Genomic DNA, 24,678 nt, shown 5'->3' with positions numbered 1-24,678 from the left:
TCATTAAAGTTACAGCAAGGACCAAGAAATTCAAAATGGGTGAATTAATTACAAGAATATTTTAATAACTATATAAGGAAGATCAAGCATCCTGGAAACTGATACACAAAGTGACAAAGAAAAGATAATGAACAACAAAAAGGTACAAGAAACTGATATGTCAATAACCTGAGAAAGAGAGATCTTTAATGATATTCTGTGACACTCAGACAACATAGACGTAAAGGCAAAACCTTGAAGATGAACTGACAAAGGTAAGCTTTGAAAGTGACTTTATATTACTATTCAGGACAGGATCAATGGGAGTAAAGGTGGTCTATGAAGTTATTGAAGTGAACCTTCATGTTAGAACAGCTTTCATGAAATGACACAAAGTATATCTCAGGTTTTGTTCAGTTTCAGTGAAAGACAACTTAGTAATGAGGCGGTACGTGAAATGCCAAGACTTAAGTCATCTGGCAAAATATTGTGATCAACAAGCAGAAATTTATGGACACTATGGGGAAGAAAGTCACAGTATAAAAAGACAGCAGTAAAATTAGCAGTGTGTTCATGTTGTATAAATATAGGGACTGAAAGTGCCTGGAGAACAAAAAAGCAACAAAGCACCAACAAAAAAGTCAGGAAAAAAGTTTTTGGTGAAAGCTCTGAACAGTGTGGTACAACAGGGAAGCAAGCTTACAGATGAGTGATGTATGATACAAGTGAGCAGAATCTGGTGACGAACTGGGCAACTGTATGTAGAATGTGACAGCACACAAACCTGAGGAAGATACTATGCTGCCTACAGATGTACAAGAAGATTTGTCAATGCAGGATATTATGAATCTATGACAAAAACAGGATGAGACCCAGAGCCACTTCATACTGGAAACAAAGACCTATTGACAACATAGAACATCAAACAGATCAGCGACAGATTTATGACAGTATAGGGAATGTGACACCTCTGCAGGCTGGAAGAGCCAATGACTTGCTACACCAGGTAAAGAATATGCACCCAAAAGGAGAATATATACTTTTCACGAACCTGGTATAATAGATAGGATCCATCTTAAAATGAAAAATTTGCCAACAGAAAAGGAACACTGATGACTCTACTGAAACAGGTTTCTGCCAACAGGAATTTATTATATACCTTCAATATGTTGTACAAGCAGTCTGTCATCAAGGGTGGTCATGTAGCATGGGATTGCATTCATTCCCAATTAACATAAATATAGTACAGCTTAATACCATGAGATGTGCCAGTGTACTACATGACAATAGAAAAGTGGCAGAAGAGTTCAAGTTAGTACACTGTTCTTGGAGACAGGAAAGGTTTACAATATGCCAAAAACTGTCCAGACAGTCATCCAACGGCAACTTCCTATGGCAGCAATAATACTATTTAACAAGGCCACTGCAGGTGATAAAAATTTGACAGTATTGTACAGAACATGTAACCTGTGTGGAAATGTTAAACAGAAAGGAGAGTTACATCCTTATTTCCATGTATTTTCAATTTAGTGATGATATGGATGAGTATCAGCTAAGGGTAAAGGATATTGGTCACCTAGCGAAAAATAAGCCTCTTGCGTCTACATCACTGACACAAAAGCGAAGTCAGTGTTGTGACGTAGCCGCCTAACTATTGATTGTGGAAGGAAACCAGAAGAAACCATCATAGAACTGAAACTGAAGGAATTGAACACACCTCACCATCTGCCACCCTAGGAAGGGAGGGTCGGAGCACTGTCACAGACAGATGTCAATCTGTCAAATACAACAGAGGCATGCCATGTGAAAGGTTGAGCATGAAATGACATCACATCATCATAATATCACACACTATATCACCACTAAAAGGGAAATCTAAACACCACAGAGAATGTGCTTGCAAGGTCCAAATACAATATCAAGGAGGCTAATTGTGAAGAACTTAGAAGGGTGTTTCAGTGTCTCTGAAGTCTATTGCTCATCAATTATGTAGATTTTAAAGTGCAAGAAGTGACAGTAGCTATACACAGAGAAATGAGGTGTCAAACCTACCAGGAGAGGTGCTTCTATGGGACCACCTTGCACCTGGACCAAGGCACTGCATAAAATTGAGATGAGAAACAAGAAGAGCCAGAAAGCCATGCACAGCAGTGTGACTAAAAAGAAAGAATCCACAGGCTGCATACATACAGGCATGTTAAACAACGTTTTAAGCAGTATTCATGGGAAATAAAAATGGAACAATGGTAACAATTTGTGGAGACTAACTTAAAAACAGTTCCCTGGGAGTAAAAATACATTCTACAAGAAAACATGTTCACCAACATAATTGCATAGGCTTCCACGACCAGAGTCAGTCGACATAAAAGTTTTTTGGGTATGGTACCATGTCATAATGTAAAAAACTACTGTTGCTGGAGAAAAACCAACGTTTCAGCCACAGTTGCAGTGGCCTTCTTCTGGGTCTACTGGTCAAGAACAAAGCTGCTGCAACCATGGCCGAAACGTTATGACATGGTACCATACCCAGAAAACTTTTATGTTGATGTTCACCAATAGTCTAGTCCATGCTCAAAAGAAATGATAGGACGGTAACAAAGCTGGAAACAGTCCACTGCCCTGCTAACTGAAACAGTGAATCCTAACATTAAAGAAGATGAGACAGAAGACCAGCACAGGTTAAGAACAATTATGGGAATGAACATTGCACTTTTGATCATCATACAGATGAGGCAAGCAGAAAAGGTACAATGGTGGGCAAAATTATAATGATTGAAAATAAGCAATTTTGACTCTCACGAAAACAATCTGAGCATACCACCAATTTATTGTAGTGTCAGTTGTATGTGGTACAAGCATTTGGAGTCATAGATTTCAGCTTGGAAGCTGATCTTTGTTAGTCAGAAGAGTTCAAAGAGGAGTACTATTAAGATTAACAGGTGGCTACTTTACAAAACCAAATTATGCACTGTTAGTAATTCTAGGAATATGCCCACTGGACACAGAAATCAGGAAAAAGGGGACCCTATAATGGTTCAAGAAGGGCACTCAAATGAAAGTACAAAGGATACTTGGAAACAGGGACCAATATGAGAAAATAAATACAAGATCAAATATTTAACTGTGGAAAAAATGAGTGGGCACTTCAGGTGAAAACAGGAGAACATATGAATTTCTCCCTAACATCCGAGAGAGACTAAAACTGAAATTTCTTCACCTGTCAAGTGGACTGATACATTAACTGACCAGCCATGGGCCATAAGCCACACATCTGTACAATAACAAAAGGCAAACCAATGACTGTTGCACCTACGACACTGTGAACACTCCGGATAACATGTTGAGAAACTTCGTATCCTACAATTAAGCAGTGGGTAATGGTTGTCAGGCATTAAGAATGTTGGGTCCCAAAACAGCACTGAGGAATGGGTCAATCTCATGCATGTTGGATAACACTGCACACACAGTATCCAGGACGCAAAGGACAACTTCATGAAGCATTCAACCACATGTCAACATGCTATCGGCTTGGCTAGATGATATACTCTACAGATGAAAAGGCAACTGAGGTTAGCAACCAGTGAATGTACGAGGGTTGACTGAAAAGTAATGCTTCCACCTTCATAACTCTTCAACAGTTGGTAGAATTGATTCGCAGCAGGTACTGGCTTGTTCCGTAGCATCTTCTCTACAGCTCCAGTTGCCAGGACACGCCCTATCATTGAACGGTTGTGTTGTTACAGTGTAAAGTATGGAACACTGCGCAGACGGTCAGTCAATGCGATTTAAGCAATGTGCGGTCATTGAATTCCTGACAGCAGAAGGTGTCACTCCAAAGGAGATTCGTCAGAGAATGAAAGCAGTTTATGATGATTGTGTTGATGTGAGTACTGTACATCATTGGGTGAGTAAGTTTAAAGATGCTGAGGTGGTAACATCTGACCTGCGTGACAAACAAAAAGTTGGACGTCCTGTGACAGCAACCACCGAATTTCACAAGCAAAATGTTGACAGACTGATTCAGGACAATAGTCATATCACTCAGAGAGAAATTACAAGCACGATCAGCATTTTACAAGAATGGGTGGGTCACACTATTGCTTTGCTTGGCTATCAGAAGATCTGTGCACAATGGGTACCCCGGATGCTGACTCCTAAAATTAAAGTGCGCAGACTTGAAATTTGCCAGGAACTCTTCTTCCAGCTGTTCCCGATAATGAAAGACGATCTGTGGGGACATCATTATGTTTCTGCTGAAGATGTTGAGAGAACTGTGAGACCGTGGTTGCGGAAACAGTGCAGACTTCTTCTGTGACGGCTTCAGAAAACTTTTTCATCATTGGCAGAAATGTATCCAATTGGCTGGTGATTATGTGAAAAACTGAATATTGATAATTAAAGATCACATTCTATGGATTATTTCTGCATTTGATTTATTAAAATATTCCCATCCAAACCCAATAAACAAAGGTGGAGGCAATACTTTTCATTCAATCCTCATAGCAGTTTTTCAAGACCTTCTATCACATTGGTGCAAGTGATTATGGAAGTGTGGATTTTGAGAAGTTTCCTGAATTCTGGAATCACTTGTTACAGTGACATGCTGCTCTATGCCCAAGGAAACCATCAGAAAGATTGTTAATGCAGGCAGTATGGGAGTGGATTCAGTAGTGGAAACAAGCATCTACAGTTTAGTTGCCCCTAATAACCAGGATCAGTAGTAGCAATGTGTTTACAGCAGTTTTGCAGTGGTACAAAGTAGTAATAGTATTAGGTTTAGTGATGTTCTCAGTAATAGCATTTTTAATTTTTTTGTTCTGTTTATACTTAGCAGCGATAAGTAATCAATATATACATTTTTATTTACTCACAAAAATGAGGGTTTTATGGCCTTTGTTATCTTTCCAGATAATAGTCTGTAATTCTGAAGGATAAACAAATAATAGAAAAGTAAATTTTATTTATTATTCATGGGGAAAGTTCAAGTACAGAAGAAAGGCAGAATTCGTCACTGCTAGTTTATTACTTGAATTGTTTTGCCAGGGAACCTTATGTATTGGTTTCGCAAGTAACACAATTCATCCATAAACTTTTGCTATAAGAGTGACTCATTGAATGACTGGTGGGAAGAGGTAGTGAACTGATCAAACAGCAGAACATTAACCAATTTATGTTAATTTACTGCATCATAATGGAAAACTAGAGGATAAAAACAAAGTTCATTTATGAATGGATGAAAATTCAAATTTCTTAAGAAAGGTAAGCGAGCGTTATTTCATGGTAGGTGTGTGTTGCATGTAATGTGCTAGAGGAGGAGACAGTACTTACAGTTTAACACAATATCAACAGGGTATTAATGAAACAGAGGTTAAACTGGACAAGAATTGGAGAAATTACAAGTTATTCTCTTTTTTTCATGGACAAATACAGTCATTCACTTCAAATGTTTTAAGGAAGCCATTAACAAACCTACCAGAACTTGAGGATATGGGTAACTTCCATGAATTGCAGCTCCACTTGAAAATAACATGCCATAATACAGCCTAAAAGAAATTAGTGTATGAACGATCAACTTTACAACATTACAAAATCAAATGTAATTGAAAAAATAGCACCCTGTAACAGCCAGTTGTAAAATACTTGCGATTATTTTATTATAAGTTACTTTTATGATATTATGTCCTGCGTACACACCTGTATCCACCCCAGTTGTCTGCACTAGTGCGACGCTCTGATCGGAAAGGGCTATGGTCACGGTCACAGCCCTCACTGGAACGTCGACTACGGAAGTCAGGATCCTGTTGCAATGGGCGGTACGGTGGAGGGGAGGCATACTGCCGCAGCGGTGGAGCCGCCTGCTGCAGCATGCCACGGCCAGGTGAGTGCAGCCGTGATGGCCGCCGGTTTGTCTCAGGGTTGTGCGCCGTCTCACCGAAGTACTGCCAATAAATATTTATCAAAAGCTAAACTGCATTAGGAAGTTAAAATGGAATTATATTTAGTTTAATGGAGATATTAATTTTAATGTTCACAGTACAAATTCTGTAAAAACACTTTCAGTTACTCATTCGGATGGAAAATCAACTAGACAATATTTTTTTTAAGTTTTCTGTTGAGAGTTGGAGTGAATGGCATTACTTTGAACATAATACACCTAATACCACTTAAATAATTTTACTAAGGCATCAAGTCAAAACAGAAAGCACATTTCAGACACACAGCACAAACATTAAAACATTGGAAACTACAGCTTCCAGAATCAGTCAAATTGTTACATGTGCATGTGAAACCACCATCTAATTGTAATATTTATATTATATCACAGGATGTGTTTATGGAAGATGCAGGTGTTTTCATTGAATAATTATATGCAATGCTGTATTCTGTGACTCAAACGGAGAAAAAATTTACTCCAGTCAGAAAATCAGTAGTTCAGAACAATTCTGCATTACATGCATTGTGGATGTCATTCACAAAACAAACAAACAAACACAGGTTGTTACAGATTTATTAATCTAAGAGCACAATCAGTGTTCATTATGTAATGTACCACTGTAACCAAAAACTATGTTTACAGTTTTTTAGGTTCTGTCACAGGGTTTGGTTTGTTTTTGTAAATGCTGGCAAGCTACAAAACACTTGTAAGAAATAAAAAGAGTAAATGGCAATTAAGGATTTTCAGTGGTTTGACTGAAAGACGGATTCATAAGACTACTAATGCCTGTGTATTTTTTAATTTACTGTTTTTGTGTGTGGACTGCAAGTGAACATAATAAATTGCTTGAATGAAAAAATGATTCCAATCATCCAGTGGGCATATGATGATAAAAACACTGCCAACACAAAGGACAGAACTATCTTGTACTTGAACACTTTGGACACTGCACCTTATAAAGCTGCTGTTCTCACAGATCATCCAAACCCCGATTTGTGCATATAAGCCTAGAGAGCAACAGCACTAGTAAGTTGTTAGAATAAGTGATGACCAGATTGTTCAGTTAAAGGCTGCGGCATATAGTGTTCTCTGAAGTATGATTATACAAGAGATGGTTATCAGTAAGAATAATGTCTATAATCAATAACAGCCTACGTATAAGAAAATTAAATTCATTTTCCTGGTTCACACTCTATCCTGATTTAGGACAACAGAGAAAGAAGAGACCCACGATACAGCGAATAACAAGTGTATAATGGCAGGGATGTTACAACATGTCACGCTAGAAGGCAAGTGATGCAGTGCCTTTTAGCAAGTTGTAAAAATGTACTACTTTAATGCATTTAGGGGGGTGCGGAACACAAAGAGAAGAAATTTGCCTGTCCCCCCCCCCATCTCCCCGGTCATGGAGGGGGAGGGGGGGATTCCTGTAAGGACAATGAGACTGTAGACTGATGATGTGAAGCATATTTGGAGATAATTGGAATCTTCAAAGACAGCAGTCAGGTTTATGCTTGTTCTGCAAATGTAGATCATGCATTCTCCGACAGCCAATGAATGTTCAGTAGCATGCTGAGTGCCCTGCTGTGAATTTCATAGCCAATGTGAGCATTAAACATAATTGTAGCGATGTATTTCGTGAATTTTTATTCTATTTGTTGCAATCTGTCATCGCCGAATGTTGTGGTAAATGACAAATTCTACACAAGCAACAGAGAGACATAATTTGTAGGAAAGCAACTGTCACTTGGAACCAATGACTAAGTGAGTCATGCCTGTGCCTACACCTGTGCAAACGGCAATCACTCATGAATCTGACTGTAGCGTAACATGGCGATCAGGGTGGAGATGGGTCAGGACACGATCTTGTCGAGATTGGAGTCAGGACTGTGGGATCAAAGGATGGGTTACAAGAGCGATTCCCATATACGTAAATCAAATAAGAATCTTTTCTTGAGATCAGGCAGATGGGGGGAGGCAAGGGGGATGTCTAGGAATGGAACAGGCTGTGAAGCAGTCACTGACATCAAGCATATTGGCCAATGACTATTCATATGGGTGGACGACTAATACTGGTCACATCCATATAAAAGCCTGCACATAAGTAGTGTATAACATGATTAGTTTCAGTGTAAAATCTACACCCACACTTTCTTCTCTGCTGTCTGATTCCTCCTCTGTTTTATGCTCCTCCCTCCCCCACAACCTACTCGTGTGTGTGTGTGTGGGTGGGGGGGGGGGGGCAGGGGGGGGGAGGGTTGTCATTCAGTAATTGAAGAAAAAAGATATAGTACAGTGCATTCATTTTCAACCACTTTAATCACAAACCAGCTGCAGTAGGTCGTTTTCCTTAGGCACGACAAGCAGGTGCAGGAAGTTTCCGCTGTGTTGTATAGTCTGCACCACCTGCGCGTAGCTACAGCCTGTCACTGCCAAACCATTCACACTGATGATGCGATCCCCTGCAAGTCAAAAATAGCCAAATTAAGACATAACAAAACCCTTCACACCTTTATAAGAATTATGAAACATTACAGTTTTTAAGATGGCAATATTTTACAGCTTTTAAATATTTTTGAAAACTCTCAACTGGCATAATACTGCAAATACCAGATGCAATCACAGAATAAACTATCCTCAGATATAAAAATTACATTAATTATGGGCAATGGATCCAAACACGACAATTTGTATCTAGATCAAAGTTATACATTACTGCATCAAAATTAGAGTATACAGGAAAGTAAATGGCTTATACATAGATAATATGTTAAAAGGGCAAATTAAGTATAGAATATGATGCAAATTCCACATGCTGTGCAGTTTTAGCTGTTTCTCACAGTCAATGACACTAATTAAGCTGTGGCAGTGCTCCTCAAATCCTCCTTTGTAAAGGAAGATATGGAAATGTAATTCAGTACTTCAACTTTTGCTTTGCTACCCTCAATTTCAGTTTTTGATTCATCAACAACTGACTTTTGTGTCACTGATAGTCTTTACATACATGCAGAATTTATTTGGGTTTCGAAAGAGATCTTTTGATAAGGCTCTTCCACATTACCTGTTGAAAGTTTCACGCACTGCCCATTTGATAACCAAATGCATTTCATTTAGCATCTCTGTATATATAGCCCTATACTTTCTCTTATGCCTATAGTGCAGTGGTTGTGGCTTCTTTACAAAGACGGTATATATATTCCTTTCATCATGAATGGTTCGATTAGCTACATATCTATCTAGTGCTTGGTCAAATATTCTACAAAACTTCCTAAAGGTTCTGAAGTCTTCCTTTAGATATTACACTATGGTCTCAATCTGCATTATTGAATGTTTAAACAATGGGAAGTAGAAGATGGAATAATGACAGTATTATGAAAAGGATAAATCCTATTCACAATTTAGCGGAGAAGTTGAATTGCAGACAGGCACAACAAAGAGACTGCTAAACAAGTAAGCTTTCAACCACAAGACCTTACTCTGAGTTGGACAACATATGAGGTCTGGTCAAAAAATTCTGGAACTTACTCCACAAAATTTTTTCTATGTTTACGCATTACTTATTTTGCTTGTCTCCTCTGAAACACTCTTCTCCACAATTGAACATCGTTTCCACTTCCAGAAGCAGTTGTAGTACACTGCTTCCTCAATTGCATGAAGCGCTATCTAGGAATTTCCTTTTATCTTGTCTATTGTTGCAAATCATCGTCCTTTCAATGGGTGTTTTCAACTTTGGAAATAAAAAAAAGTATGCAGGGTCCAGGCCTGGAGAGTATGGAGGATGAGGCAGCACAGTGATTTCATTATTTGTGCAACAGTCATATACCAACAGGGATGAATGTGCGGGTGCGTTATCATTATGCAAGAGCCATCAACTGTTTCGCCACATTTCAAGCCATTTCCATCTCACATTTTCTCGCAGGTGTTGCAACACATCCCAGTAGCAACATTGAAAATCAAAGACATCTATCAGCACAGCTTTGACCTGGTGAGCCTTTTTGGGACCCGAGAACTTTTCCTGGCCCATTATGCTGATTTAACCTTTGTCTTATCATCATAGCTGTAGACTCATGTTATTATGATTCTCTTAAGGAACTTCTCGTTCTCATCAGTGTGACGCAAAAGCTCTTCACAGATTGCAAGACAAAGGTCTTTCTGATCTTGACTCATGAGCTGTGTGACAAACTTGGCAGTAGCACAATGGATTCCAAGATATGGATTCCAAGATGATGTGTCATGATTTCATGACATAATCCAACTGAAATGTTACATTCTCCTGCAATCTCTTGGACAGTCAGTCTTCGATTGGCATGCACAGTTTTGTTGATGTTTCTGACATGAGCGTCACTAGAAGATGTGAAACAGTGTCCTCGATGATGGTCATTTTTTATTTCTGTCCACCAATTTTTAAACTATGTGAACCAATTGTGACACCAAGTACAGATTAAACATTCATTACTGTTGGCTTTCTGGATCATTTGGTGTATATCTGTAAAGGTTTTCTTAAGTTTCACACAAAATTTAATGCAGACACATTGCTCCTCTAAACCTGCCATACAGAAATTTGGAAACCATGCGACACAATATTGTACTCAATACAGCACTGAATAATAACCAACAGACATAATACAATGACACATTAACACTGTTGTGTGCAGGGATGCCAACAGCATTTCACTCCAACACACCATTGGTGCAAAATCACAGATGTTACAGAATTTTTTGAGCAGACCTTGTACACATGGCAATGTCTCTGACTGCCTTGGCAGCCAGAGACAGTGGTCATATTGTGTGAGAAGCGTGTTTGATTGGTGTGTGTGTGTGTGTGTGTGTGTGTGTGTGTGTGTGTGTGTGTGTGTGTGTGTGTTTAACTTGGAAGAAGGCCTTTTGGTTGAAAACTTGCTTGTTTAGCAGTCTTATTATTGTGCCTGTCTGCAATTAAACATCTCCACTATATGGTGAGTAGCAATCTATCCTTTTCACAATATTGCCAGAGAAACTGGTATAGGCATGCATATTCAAATACAGAGCCTTGTAAACAGCCACAATATGGCATTGTGGTTGGCAACACCTATGTAAGACAACAAGTGTCTGGTGCAGTTGTTAGATCGGTTACTGCCGCTACAATGGCAGGTTATCAAGATTTAAGTGAGTTTTAATGTGGTGTAGTAGTCGGCACATGAGCGATGGGACACAGCATCTTCAAGGTAGTGATGAAGTGTGGATTTTCCCGTACAACCATTTCACGAGTGATGGATAAGAATGGTGCTATATTTGTAGCATAGTTAACATAAAATCTTACGGGGATACCATCTGGGCCAGATGCCTTCCTGGTGTCTAAGGATCTTAACTGTTTTACAATCCCAGATACACTGAACAGTATGTCAGCCATCCTTGTGTTTGTTCGATGATTGAAAGGGGAATTGGTGCTGCAGTCCTCTACCGTAAACGAGTTTTTGAAAGCTAGGTTTAGAATTTTGGCCTTCTGTGTATCATCATCTGTTACATTACCCGTACTGTCAGCAAGAGAAGGTATCTAATCATTCGTAGCGTTCATAGATTTTACGTATGACCAAAACTTTTTGGGGTTATTTTTAGAATCTGCAGATCAAATATAGCTTTCAAATTTGTTAAAAGAATATCTCATTGACATTTTGACAGCTGCTTTCATTTCGCATAATTTCTGTTTGTCAGCAGGGCAGTGACTATGTTTAAAATGACCAAAGATGCTCAATATCTTTATGTCCCGTGGTGAAGGTTTAGAGCTGACTATGAAGATATTCATTAATGACACTTTTATTTGCTTTCCCAAACAAGAAAACTCTACACTGCTTCTTTGTTTTTTTGCACCTTCAACTGACGTAGAAACCACAAAGACATTATGGTCGCTAATACCTTCTTCTAGATTAACTTCCTCAAAAAGATGAGATTTGCTTGCCGCCAAGATATCTCATATGTTCCCATCTCGAGTTGGTTTTCTAACCAATTGCTTAAGGTTGTATGTTGAGAGCGCTCCTAGAAGCTTCTGCCCCTTGAGATAAATGTGTAATTTTTCCAGCCAATGGATGCCAGATTTAAGTCTCCACCTAACACTAATGGATAATTTGGATATTTATTTCCTATGTACTCAATACTTCCCCTGAAACGTTCTGTGATGTTTGTTTTAGATGCTGGTGGTCTCTAAAAACATCCTAATACAATGGTCAATCCTTGTCTGATTGACAGCTTTATCCAGACTATTTCACAGTCCAACCCAGTATAGATATCAACTGCGTTTAAACAGCTTTTAACTGCAATGAACACACCACCTCCCATAGCATCAGTCCTATCCTTCCTAAACACTGTCCAATCTGAGTTCAAAATTTCACTGTTATTTATGTCTGGTTTCAACCAGCTATTGGTACCTAAAACAATATTGGCATTACTACTGTTTATTTCGCAGAGTAACTCAGAGATCTTGCTACAGACACTTGGACAATTTACTAACATGAGATTTAGCATGCTTAAATCCTTTGGAATGACCTGTTTAGGCGAACTAGAAATTTTTACTGTTGGCACACCCACATCAGTGTCATGAACTGGTAATTTTTCAGTCCAACAGTTTGTTTCCCATGGGGAGGAACCTAATCTAAAAAAACCCTCTGGTTTAGATTCTCCACTCGACTCCAAACCAGAGGACCCCGGTTCACCCTGGGTACGATGCTGCAGACTGTCAGCTTGGCTTCCACGCCTCAAGAGATGGAGGCCACCTTCGCCAATTTAGCTACCTGTTGAAAGGACCCAAGGATATCCTTGGAACCTCGACGATTGGCATTGTTGGTGCCGACGTGCAACAATCTGCAGCTGGCTGCACCCCACACACTCCAGAGCTGCCGGAAGAACCTCTTCCACATCCTGGACTACGACCCCCAGCAAGCACACCGAGTGAGCGTTGGACTTCTTCCCTGTCCTAGCTGCTACGTTCCTGAGGTGCTCCATGACTCGCCTCACACTGGAGCTCCCAATAACTAACAAACCCCTATCCCCACGTGCCTGTCCGGACCTTAATGAAGGAGCAGCTACTATCCTGGCAGAAGGGGCATTCTGATCCGGCTCAGCCTCCCCCCAGCATCACCTAGCACAGTGAATCTATTAGCAAAGCACATGGGATTTGGCAGAAACCTGTGTCCCCCATGCAGCCTTCGCCTTGAGGCTCGAGATCTCAACGCAGTCCATCACCCACAATGAGATGAAAGTGGGCCAGCTGGCTCAGTTTATTACTGGAAAACTGATAAATTAAACAGGCAAAATTGGTAAATTAATTTTTCTTGTGTTGGCAGCCTGAGCCTCACACAATCTTCACAATCTTTTGTTTAAGCACACTGTTGTAGAAACCACATTAGTTATGTTATTTCTTGGACTTATGTTCGTTTTAGATAACAGTAAAATTATTTTCTTGTAGCTAAATTTTTAACATCATGCCATTTGGGGCTGGAATAAAAGCAGCAGCAGAATGGTCAGAGGTTACATATGATAAAGATAAAAAGGAAGATTTTTGCAAGCACTGTAATGTTGAGGTCAGTGGCAAAAGTGGAAGAACAAAAGTCATCAGAAAAGTGCACTAAGAGAAACAATTTTTCAATTCCTCTGGAAATAGAGATATGTGATTCAGCTCTAGAAATGTGCAACAATTGTAGTCCTATACTGGAAATGTATTTTCCTTGTAGCTATTCCGTAGCAGCTGTAACAGTGGCACACAACCAGTAGCTCATGGCTGTCAATATTCAACTTCAGCACCACTGAAGAGGGAACAAACTAGCTTGGGGAACTTTGTAATTAAGACTAGTCATCAGCAGAAGGAACAACAGGATCTACTGATGGCAAAGTTCTTTTATTCTAACGATATAGTCTCCAATGCAGCTTCAAGTCAAGATTACAAGAACATGACTCGAGCCCTGTGATGTAGTTACACTCCAAATTACGCAGGATATTATTTGATAAAGTTGCAGATGAGGTTGATGCAAATATAAAAATTCAGCTAAAAGAGCATAACAGCAACCAGTATCCATATATACCAACAAGTGTTTCTATTAAATGCAACTGATTGTGCAGCCAACCAAAAGAAAGCTCCATTCTGTGCAGAGTCTTTGAAAAATTGAATTAAAATGTATGAAGACAATTTTCAGAAAGAAGTATTTGCTGATTGCACTGATAATGAAAATAAAATTACAAAAAGGCAACAGTTTTTAAAAGAATACCTGCCTGACTTATTAACATATGGTTGTTCAGCTCATTACCTTAATCTACTCAAAGAAGTAACACCTATGTGTGTAATAGAGCATACTGATAAAGTTCATAAGCACTTTGGGAAGCACCCTCAATTACATAGTTTGTTAAGTGAAACGAATGGTCTTATGCAGCAACTCGCAAATTCCACTAGAGCGACTCACAAATTCTACTACACAGAATTCCCAGCATGATTTTCTATGCACCTTTATTGATAGTTATTTGAAATATGTAGAAATTGTCACATAGCATTCTGAAGAAGATCTTGTAATATTATCAAAATCTTGGATAATGTTATAAATTTGAAAGACACCACTTATCTTCTCTGATGACTGTCAGAGGTTTGTAGAGTCTTCATGCAGACAGCACAAATATTGCACAATCTGCAGTACTATTGATCAATCTGTTTGGAAAACATGATGCAGACTCAAATTAAAAAAGGAACTAGCACTAGAACCTTTTCAGTGTAAGGTATAAGATTCAGATGGAAAAGATTAACTGCTAAACAAGAAGAAAGTGCAGAAAACTGGCTCAGAGTTGCATCCAGGGTCGACTGTAAGTGTTAGGTCTTTCAGGATTGCTGATTCTGAATATTTTCCTGCAAGTAAGTTTTCCAATGCAACCATAACATTGTTGCATCCAAACAAACACTGGAAGATAATGGGGCTGAAAACAGCATAAAAGGAAATTTATCAATTTGATTTATTACTCTAGTCAAATGCTTCATTCATTGCTCTGTCAGCATTGCATCCATTGAGAGACACTTTTCCACCTATGGGCTTGTTTGGTCAAAATAAGAAATGATTCAGGGGAGAAAAAGAAAGAAGAAATTTCTGTATGCTTCCAAAAGGGGCTAAATTGTACTTTACAGTTCTTACAATTCTAACACAAATTGCAGTTTTTTTCTGGAAGTGTAACTGTCATTTACGGCGTGTCTTACATCGCAAGCAAAGTTAAAATACAATGTTAATAAAATATATTCTTGTGACACTAAATGGTTACCTTCAATAAATGTGATGGCTCTTTTTAATTTGTGTAACACTGCCTATGTAACATTTTGTATACTCATTAAATTTTCACAATTACATATACATATTTTATTTTGATTTGTTTTTTTGGTGCTATTTATTATTTTTTTAAACCCTCATGGTTTTTTTTTTCTGGGGGGGGGGGGGTGGAAGGGGAGTCGGATTATATTACAACAACCCTGTTGGCAAGCCTCCCATAAATGGTGTTATATGAACTGAAGTGCTATTTATGACTGTTTCTGATTCTGAGACTTTGTTGTGAATGCTTCAGCAGTTGAGCATTATGATTTTAATCGTCTCCACTCTGGTGCCTTTCTTTGGGTACTTCAGAACCCTTTACGGCCGCACTGCACCCTGTCAGTTCATACAGCCTGCAAGCAATGGTACAAATGGCCCTGAGCACTATGGGACTTAACATCTGTGGTCATCAGTCCTCTAGAACTTAGAACTACTTAAACCTAACTAACCTAAGGACATCACACACATCCATGCCCGAAGCAGGATTCGAACATGCGACCGTAGCGGTCACGCGGTTCTAGATTGAAGCACCTAGAACTGCACGGCCACACCGGCCGGCTTGTAAGCAATGGTGTGGTGCATAGGTGAAATGTAAAAATGATTTTTTATGCCTGTAGCAGCATGGGACATTGGCACCTCATACAAAGTGGCACCTTATCAACCCGCTGGTTGGTCCTACACATCCCAGTTGTCAGTCTCATTCCCTCTAGATTGTAAGTAATACCTCCAAATCTTGCAGTATAGCAGATCCATAAATTCACTTGGGTTCATATGAAAGACGGTCTTTTTACCTGCAAAGTTTATTCCCGGTCCCGTATCAATAATCTTCAGAAGATTTAGTCATTATCAGTGTTTCTAAATACTAACGAGTCAACAGGAAAGCTATGTATTTCTTCATTTAATACTGTTTCACTCCTGTATTTAGCATATTCTACATTTACTGTGGTGGCTGTGCCCTCCACTGATCCTAACACAAGTTACAAAACTTATTAGAAGACAAACAAAATCTATTTGTTATTACTATAATAAACCACATTTAATTCTGAAAGCACATATACCTGTAGCAAGGCCTGCGGCATGAGCTGGACTGTTCTCATAAACATTCTTCACAAATATTGTGTCCATGGGCTCATCAAGAGCAGCGCCATGGTGCCCATGCTGTACACCCAATCTTTTCTCACCTTGCAGCACCTACAAAATTATAAACTCTATCAACATTCAAAACTGAAACGATGTCTTAAAAATATTAAAATGAGTACTTTCATGTCCACTATCAATCAGTCTACTTGGCCCAACTTTTAACATAACAAGAAGTATAACATAACACCAAACATGGAATCTGAAAAACAATGACAGGCAGGAAAGTTTAAAGAGAAAGAATGATTAGCATTTAACATCCCATTACTGGTAGAGACATAAGAGATAAAGTAATCACAAGAAGGGACTGGTCTCAGAAGGGGGCATGAAAGGCATCTCATCAAAGGAATCATCATCGTACTTGATGTATGTGTCACAGAAAAATTGCAGAAAACCTAAATTTAGGTGGTGGGACCCCTCTCCTCCCGAATATGAGCCCAGCATCTTAACCTCTGAGCCACATCACTGTCAGGAATATCATATCAGTCATTCATGTGCAATGGCATGAGAATAAGACACTATCAGCAGGTAACAGACAATATTGCTATAGATGAAACCCATGCTAGAGAACAGAGACAATTGGTGCACCCAACACCAGAATTTCAATGAACTGCTTATACCACATCCACTTAAAAAAAAATACATTTAAGCTATCAGTCAAAAGGCCTTATTTGTAATAGAAAAGGCATTTGAATTGAAAGCTTCAATTTATAGCAGTATTTTCGTTGTACCTGCCTGTGACTCAACATCTCCTCTGTATGGTGAGTAGCAATCTACCCTTTTCATAACATTGTCAATATAATAGAAAGACTTCTGCCCTGTGGAAATTTTGTAATTATGGTTTCTTTGAAAATACTATATCTTCAACAGTTGCTGTTGTCCTCTTTGGTTCTGAACACTAGTTTGATCGATCTCCATGCTAGTCTATCCTGTGTAAGCCTCTTCATTTCTGAATAACTACTGCAACCTATATCCACTTGAACGTGCTTACTGTATTCAAGCCTCTATCTCCCTCTATAATCTTTAAACCTCAATTACTTCCATGCTATCAGTGCTTTAAAATGTTCTTAAGAAAACTCCCTATTTCAGTTATTAATAGACGCCAATGTTTGGGGCAGTGACAATGTTCGATGCACAACCACAATTGTCTTGAAATAACAGAATTGTCTCTAAATACTGCACAACCCAAAATACATCAATTTGAAAACTATAAAGAAAACATGTCATTCATATGTGGCAACTCACTGTGTACGACTCAGGTGGATAGACAATGAAGTGCCTGAGAGTGAACCCAAAGCCATTCTCACACCGTCTCAGGAAAAGACTTCTAGGTCCTCTGAAGCTGGGTATGTCATGCCTTCTGCCCAATGGGGACTGTAACAAACAAAAAATTCAAAATGTGAGTCACCTACTTAATCAGTAACTGACAGTAAACAAACACAAAATTCCATTAGTATAGTATGTAGATTTAAGTGTTACAATTTATGGTACGTTTTACAATGGTGTTTACATTTGTTCATATTCCTCTGGTTTTTGTGATTTATTCATGGAAGGACTCTAGTGACAGCACTGTAATAAAGCACTAAACTTTACCTTAGCAGGAAGTTCCTGACAATTTTCTTTCTTAGATCTCATGATTGTTTAGGTGTAAAATGTTTAGTCTAATGTTCTGTCTGCACCATATCCCATTTTCACCAAAATCCTTTTCTGAGGCAGTAGCATACTAATTTAACAAAGTAGTGCACGATAACTTGGAACAAATGCTTCGAAAATTTCGGTTCACAAAGAGTCAAACAGTAACTTCTATTTTATTTTATTATTTATTTTATTTGTTTCTTACTCCATTGATTCAACTGTGATAAACTCACAAGGCTATAGAGTGTGTCAGTAAACAATCAATACAAAGGTAATATTAAAGCAGTCAATCAGACAAAAGTAATACTACATGTTTGCAATACACATATGTGGTAAGAGTGACAGATTACACCAAACATTACACATAGAAAGTGAAAACAAATTAAAAACCAGTGAAAATGACTACGAGTGTTACATGGGTATGGTACCTACATTATGGCTCAAACTCAAACAGTGGTGTATCACACTCAAAATATGTGGTCCACAGACCTGGGTGGTTTTTTCATTGTAGCTAAAATGCTCTTCTAAACTGTAAAATGACCTTCCCAGTAGAAATTGCTTCAGATGCTCCCTAAAGGAGGAATGGTTGTCAAATTCGTTTTTAATATCTGGAGGGAGAGCATTAATAACTTTTGCACCATGGTCTAGTTTTTTACATTCTTTGTGGAAATCATGCTTTCTCCTGGTTTCATATCCTTGGTATTCACTATTTCTTTTATGAAACTCAGTACTACTGCTGATGAACCCCATAAGAGAAAATATGTACTGGAACATGACAGTGAGAATTTTTAGTTTCCGGAAAAGGTTTTTACAACTGCATCTGGAGTCTACACCGCTCATTATTCTTATAACACATTTCTGGGCCAAGAGTATTTTCTTTGCTAGTGTTTGGTTTCTCCAAAATACAATACCATACTTTATAAGAGAATAAAAATATCAATAGTATGCTACTTTCATTGTGTGTATGTTTCCGCTCTCTGAGAGAATGCGTAGGGCAAAAATCGACGATCCGAGTCTTTTCTGAAGATTTATTATATGATGAGACCAGTTTACTCTGGAGTCAATTAAAACGCCTAAAAACTTTGTTGATTCAACTGTTTCTATTGACTCTGTTCCACATTTCACAGTTAATTCCTCCTCCATTTTAGCAGTTGCAGTGAACTGAATATAATTAGTCTTATTAAAGTTCAACGAGAGTCCACTGAAGCTAAACCATTTCACTAAATCAGTAAGAATATTCTTAACAGACCCTTGAAGATCTTCACATGTATGACCATCAATCACAATGTTAGTGTCATCTGCAAAACTGGTAAAAAATCACTGTAACATTATACATTGAGGTAGATCATTTATAAATATGAGGAATATTAGAGGACCAAGAATGGATCCTGTCAATAACAGGAAAACAAATAAATTGTTATAAAATATTACCATAACAGATATTATACATTTTTTTTAAAAAAAATATGTTGGCTTAATGTGACCAAAAAAACTGCTGTACATTAATTTTGAATCGCCACAAAAAAAATTTACTGTTGTTTACGTAGCCTACCTTGTTTAAAGCGCTCAATTCGCAGTTTCTGCAACGGCAAACGACAGAAAAACATTGGTAGTATATTCTCCACATACGCACTAAAGCAAACAAAGCTACAGTATATCTTAAGTACCACAATAGTGCTTTGAAGCAAATATAATGCCAGATGACCGTGCTTATTTAAAAATAGATTCCATCAAAATGACCGAAGGGGCTAATTGGAAACTTCGGAGACTTTACATACGGCAAATAACATCCCCGCTGTTCTTGAACATTATTTTTACGTACCTAGAACTCATGCATAGACTGTGCTGCAATAAAACATAGCTGTCACACAACGCGCTTCGAATACTGCGAGGTTTCTCAGTGCATGTACGCATGTAGAAGACAGCTGTGTGGTATTTTTTTTTATTATGAAGTGGGGAGCGGAGAGAATAAGCTCCGCCCTTAGAAATAGTATGTATACAGGGGATGGAGGGGGCAAGTCCCACCCTGCTCTTGCACGGACTTATTTCAAAAGTTATGGAAACAGAAGAAAGAATCCGATTAACACGAAGTTGCTGCGACCTGTAGCATGCTGCAGATGTGCGAATCGTCGCGAAATTCAATAGGCGAAATGCACTGATCGGATAATTGAAGGTATTGAAAAAATTCATTCGCACGTTCGTCAGAGAGCTACGATGAAACAGCAGCCCACCTTCCGATTTAAGCGAAGTTATTGGAAAACGACCTAATTGTTGGTTACAAGATGATGTATGAATCCTCGGAACAAAACTGCATTGACTAATGGTGTTCAAGCTGGTCAGGCGTGGCTCACTGTCGGTATTTGCTCTCTTTCATTCTGCGTTACGCACATGGGCTACTAGTTTGAAACACTTTCGATCGTGTGATTTTTGATTGCATATCGAACTTCTGTGGCAACACAATATGAAGCTGCCACAAAGTCTGATATTTCAGGCAATATTTTTTTTTATTGATGTGTGTACGTACTAGTCGCGTGTGTAAATTATCTAAATGTAATTCCCGTCTTCCAAGCAATCAATGCACACCACTCTCCAACCAACTGTCATCCTTAAAAGTCATAATGATCTGCCATTGGGCCATCGCCGCCCGTGTAGACACTGTTGAGACATAACATCACCTAGCATACTGCATGTAAACCTCATCATGTCTCGGCGCACACATTATTACTGTATCGCAACAATGGCGCACGACAAAATATCATTGTTTACATTATTTTAGCAATTATCTACTTCTTAGAAATTGGGCAATTGGAGTTTGAGATTTCAGTTTAGTAAGAGGCAACTGTTAAACCTGAGAGAGTTAATTGACGCTAAATGACGATTCTATTGGTGTCAACGTAACGAGCAGGAAAATAAGAGAAATTACGGCTCGTTCTGAGGCATATAGATAATCGTTTTTCCGTAGCTCTGTTTGTGAGTGAAACTAGAAAGAAAATGACTAGTAGTGGTACAAGGTACCTTCCGCCATGCACCATATAGTGGCTTGCAAAGAATGTTTGTAGATGTAGGTTTCTTACAAGCTTGAATTGATTCTTCTATGAAGTATATCTTATGATGGACCAAGAATTATTTAAAAATTCATTCCTGCACAATACACCCGTAACTTTGTATTCGTACTAAGCTCAACAATTATGTGGTGACGGCAACTTTGTTCAAGTAGTGTTTGAAGGTAAACGCCAGTCGCCCCACTAGACCCTCGAGAGGCAAAGGGAAACGCAGGAATGTCTTGTCTGCCTACGATGTGTAATTACACAGGCTGTCGAAGAAACGATTCTTTTTTTTTAATGAGTGGCTTATTCTTGTGGGTTTTTTTATGTGCTGTATTCTAACACGAATGTCTTGTACAACTGGTACTCTGCAGCTTGCAAAAATTGCGAATATGCCAAATTAATAATTATGCGTTTGACATAAGCTGCTTTTTATGGTAGTTTATTTTATCGTACTATTTTCTGGCGTTCGTCCATCATCAACGGTATTTTACACGTACTGCTTTTTCGTGTAAAAATCAAGTTATATTATTATTACGAAACACCGTCTTAGGCATACGCTAAAAAACCGTAGCCTACATATAAGATCTCACTGATGATGGGCTAACGCCCCAAACTAATTTGAAATATAAACTAACACAAGAAAAACTGCTTACGTCAAATACATAATTATTGATTACATATTTGCGAATTCTAATACGACAACAAAAGCCACGTCATCCTCCCTCTTTTATAATTACCATTAACTAATTTAAAACAAAAAACTATTAGCAATTTTAATTTTACGAGTTTCGTAATTTTTATTATTATTATTATTATCTTTTTGACTTTTTTTTTCTCAGACTTAAGTCTGGTTAAAAATGGAACGTGACACGGACCTCGGTCAAGCGTGACTTCCTTGTAACTGTATGGTATATGTTATATTGCATTTAGGAACTTTCGGGTAATTGAACATTTATCAATAATTACAGATTTTTGTAGTTGTATATGTTATTATTATTATTATTATTATTATTATTATTATTATTATTATTATTATATTGAAATTTTGGTGGCACTGGTACTGGTTAGTATATATCTTAACTATTACAACAAGCTTTTTCTACTTAAGAAAGAACCTCGTGGATCTGAATAATTTCTGTCACCACTTCTACACATACCGTTTGGCGTAATGAAAAAGTTTATGAAAGCTTTATTGGAAAACTTTGGAAGTATTCGAAAGAGAGTTCGATCCCACCCTCGACTAAAAAATAACTGTCAGAGAGTGTGGTTTTGTATCACTCAACGCCGGCCGGAGTGGCCGAGCGGTTCTAGGTGCTACAGCCTGGAACCGCGCGACCGTTACGGTCGCGGGTTCGAATCCTGCCTCGGGCATGGATGTGTGTGGTGTCCTTAGGTTAGTTAGGTTTAAGTAGTTCTAAGTTCTAGCGGACTGATGACCTCAGAAGTTAAGTCCCATAGTGCTCAGAGCCATTTTGAACCACCACTCAACATGGTTTCACGAAGGAAACAAAATCGATCTACGACAAACTCTTGCAGCATCCAAGATGACGAAAACATTCAAGGTAAGCTGCTTGATGACCTGCAATATGTACACAGAACAAAACATGACACGTGAGTTCTGTGTAATGAGGGGATGTTATGTTTATACTTCAATAAAACCTTCATTCATACCGAAACATTACTTTTCACGAGTTTTGTTAATTTCCTAGTTTCTAATACAATCACATACTGACAGAATTGCACATGATAGAAAAAAACCTGTCGAAAGATATTAAAATTAAACTTTTAACAACAAAAAATATTCAAGAAATACTGAAAGTAGCTCGCAGCTTGGCGTGAACTTAGTGCTATTTTATGAAGAAAATCCACGGCTACTGGCTTAATACTGAGCATTCTGCCCTGATTGAAACATGGATTCGACATTCGTCTGCACAAAGTCAAAAGCCATCAGATAATGAAGGCCGCGATTCTGAGATTATATCTGCCGCCCTAACACTAGCTTCCGTTTCGATCAAGCGTAACAGATGCGTAACGACGAAAGCGCGTATTCAAGTTTACTCTGCCGGAAAACGTCCTCGGCGCCTATTTGCTGTGTTGTTGTTAATTAGGTCATACTGACGCACTATTCAGCCAACAGGGTCAGAGCTCAATTTCGCCTTTATTATCGGTTCATTTAGTGTTCCCAATACGTCACTCATTAGCGGTAATAGGTCGTGAGCTCGCTGATGCATCGGAAAAGTTAGCGACATGAAAATTAACTGCAGATGTTTCGGTCGAAGTCACAGATCGATGTACCCATAAAAGTTTCACGTCTGTTTCATTGTGTGTCCATCATCATTTTCGTCATCACTGACACACAAGTCACCGAAGTGGCGTCAACTAAAAAGACTTGCAATACGGCGGCCGAACCCCGAAGGGGATATCCCGGCCAATAAATGCCATACGATCGTTTCATTTTTTCATCTTTATAACTATTTGATTTTTATAAAACCTCCCGAAACGTTTCATCGCTGTTCGATTTCAACCCCACGCGCGCTGGCACTACAAGAATGGATTATTATTAACCTAGATTTTGCATTTCAGCAGGAGACGTAAATGGAAATCTTTACTCTGGACATACATGAGATGCTAAAAGTCATGGGATGCCTCCAAATATCGTGTCGGACCACCACCTGCCCAGCGTAGTGCAGCAACTCCATGTGGCATGGGCTGAATAAATCATTGGCAGTCCCTTGCAGAAATATCGAGCCATGCTGTTTCTATTGCCTTCCATAACTGCGAAAGTGTTGCCGGTGCAGGATTTTGTGCAGGAACTGACCACTGGATTATGTCCCATAAATGTTCGATCGGATTCTTATAGGACGAACTTGGTTGCCATATCATTCGCTAGAATTGTCCAGAATGTTCTGACATGGCGCCCTGTCATTCATAAAAATTCGATTGTCTTTTGGGAACAAAGTCGATGAATGGTCTCCAGGATCATACAAAGAAGGCTTTCACGACCGGATGGTACTGCTGTTGGTAATTCTTCCGGGTTATATGGCCGTGGAATAGAAGTATTCCATGGACCACGGCCATATAACCCGGAAGAATTATCAACAAGTCAGTGATCTGTTCGTTTGGACTATAGGATCCAGTTCACTCCATGTAAACACGGCCGTATGGAGCCGCCACCAGCTTGCACAGTGCTGCACAGTGCCTTGTTGACGACCTGGCTCCATCGCTTCGTGGAGTCTGTGCCACATATGTGGCCTCAAAACACGAAAACTTTTTCTTTATAATAATAATCCCGAGTATCACTGCGATTACTGCCATGTGGAAAACATAAACATTATGACAGTAGTATATTAAGTACGACATTGCTTCAAAGGACACCGTATGCAAGATAAAATAACTACACAATATTTTTTAAGGTGACATGTACGAGTATAACATGATTTTTCAAATAGGGACAGAGTCTTCTTCCTTCTTTTTTTGGTCTTACCCTGCGTCTTCATGGTGTTCTAATGTTTTTTCTGGATTTAGCAATGTTTGGGGTAGAGGGGGGTGGCTGTATGCTCTTCTTGCCACCCCCCCACCCCCCACCCCCGACTGAATTTGCGTGCCTCATCTGTTTTCGTCTAGTGTTATCCATCTG

The 24,678-nt window shown here is 38.8% G+C and overlaps 1 protein-coding gene across 1 annotated transcript in view; it reads right to left on the bottom strand.

Annotated features, from left to right (window-relative positions):
* LOC126176497 (uncharacterized) overlaps nt 1–24,678 on the bottom strand; it is a 686,449-nt gene that overhangs the window by 121,823 nt on the left and 539,948 nt on the right. The window contains exons 4-7 of the mRNA XM_049923651.1: nt 17,605–17,733; nt 16,281–16,413; nt 8,243–8,376; nt 5,674–5,918 (exon numbers count right to left, since the gene is read on the bottom strand). Coding sequence (XP_049779608.1) covers nt 5,674–5,918; nt 8,243–8,376; nt 16,281–16,413; nt 17,605–17,733 — 641 coding nt within the window. The remainder of the gene's footprint in view (nt 1–5,673; nt 5,919–8,242; nt 8,377–16,280; nt 16,414–17,604; nt 17,734–24,678) is intronic.

Source organism: Schistocerca cancellata, chromosome 3 (assembly GCF_023864275.1).
Source record: "Schistocerca cancellata isolate TAMUIC-IGC-003103 chromosome 3, iqSchCanc2.1, whole genome shotgun sequence".
Classification (NCBI taxonomy): domain Eukaryota; kingdom Metazoa; phylum Arthropoda; class Insecta; order Orthoptera; family Acrididae; genus Schistocerca; species Schistocerca cancellata.
The sequence above is the reverse complement of the archived record's forward strand: the minus strand, read 5'-3'. Positions and strand labels throughout refer to the sequence as shown.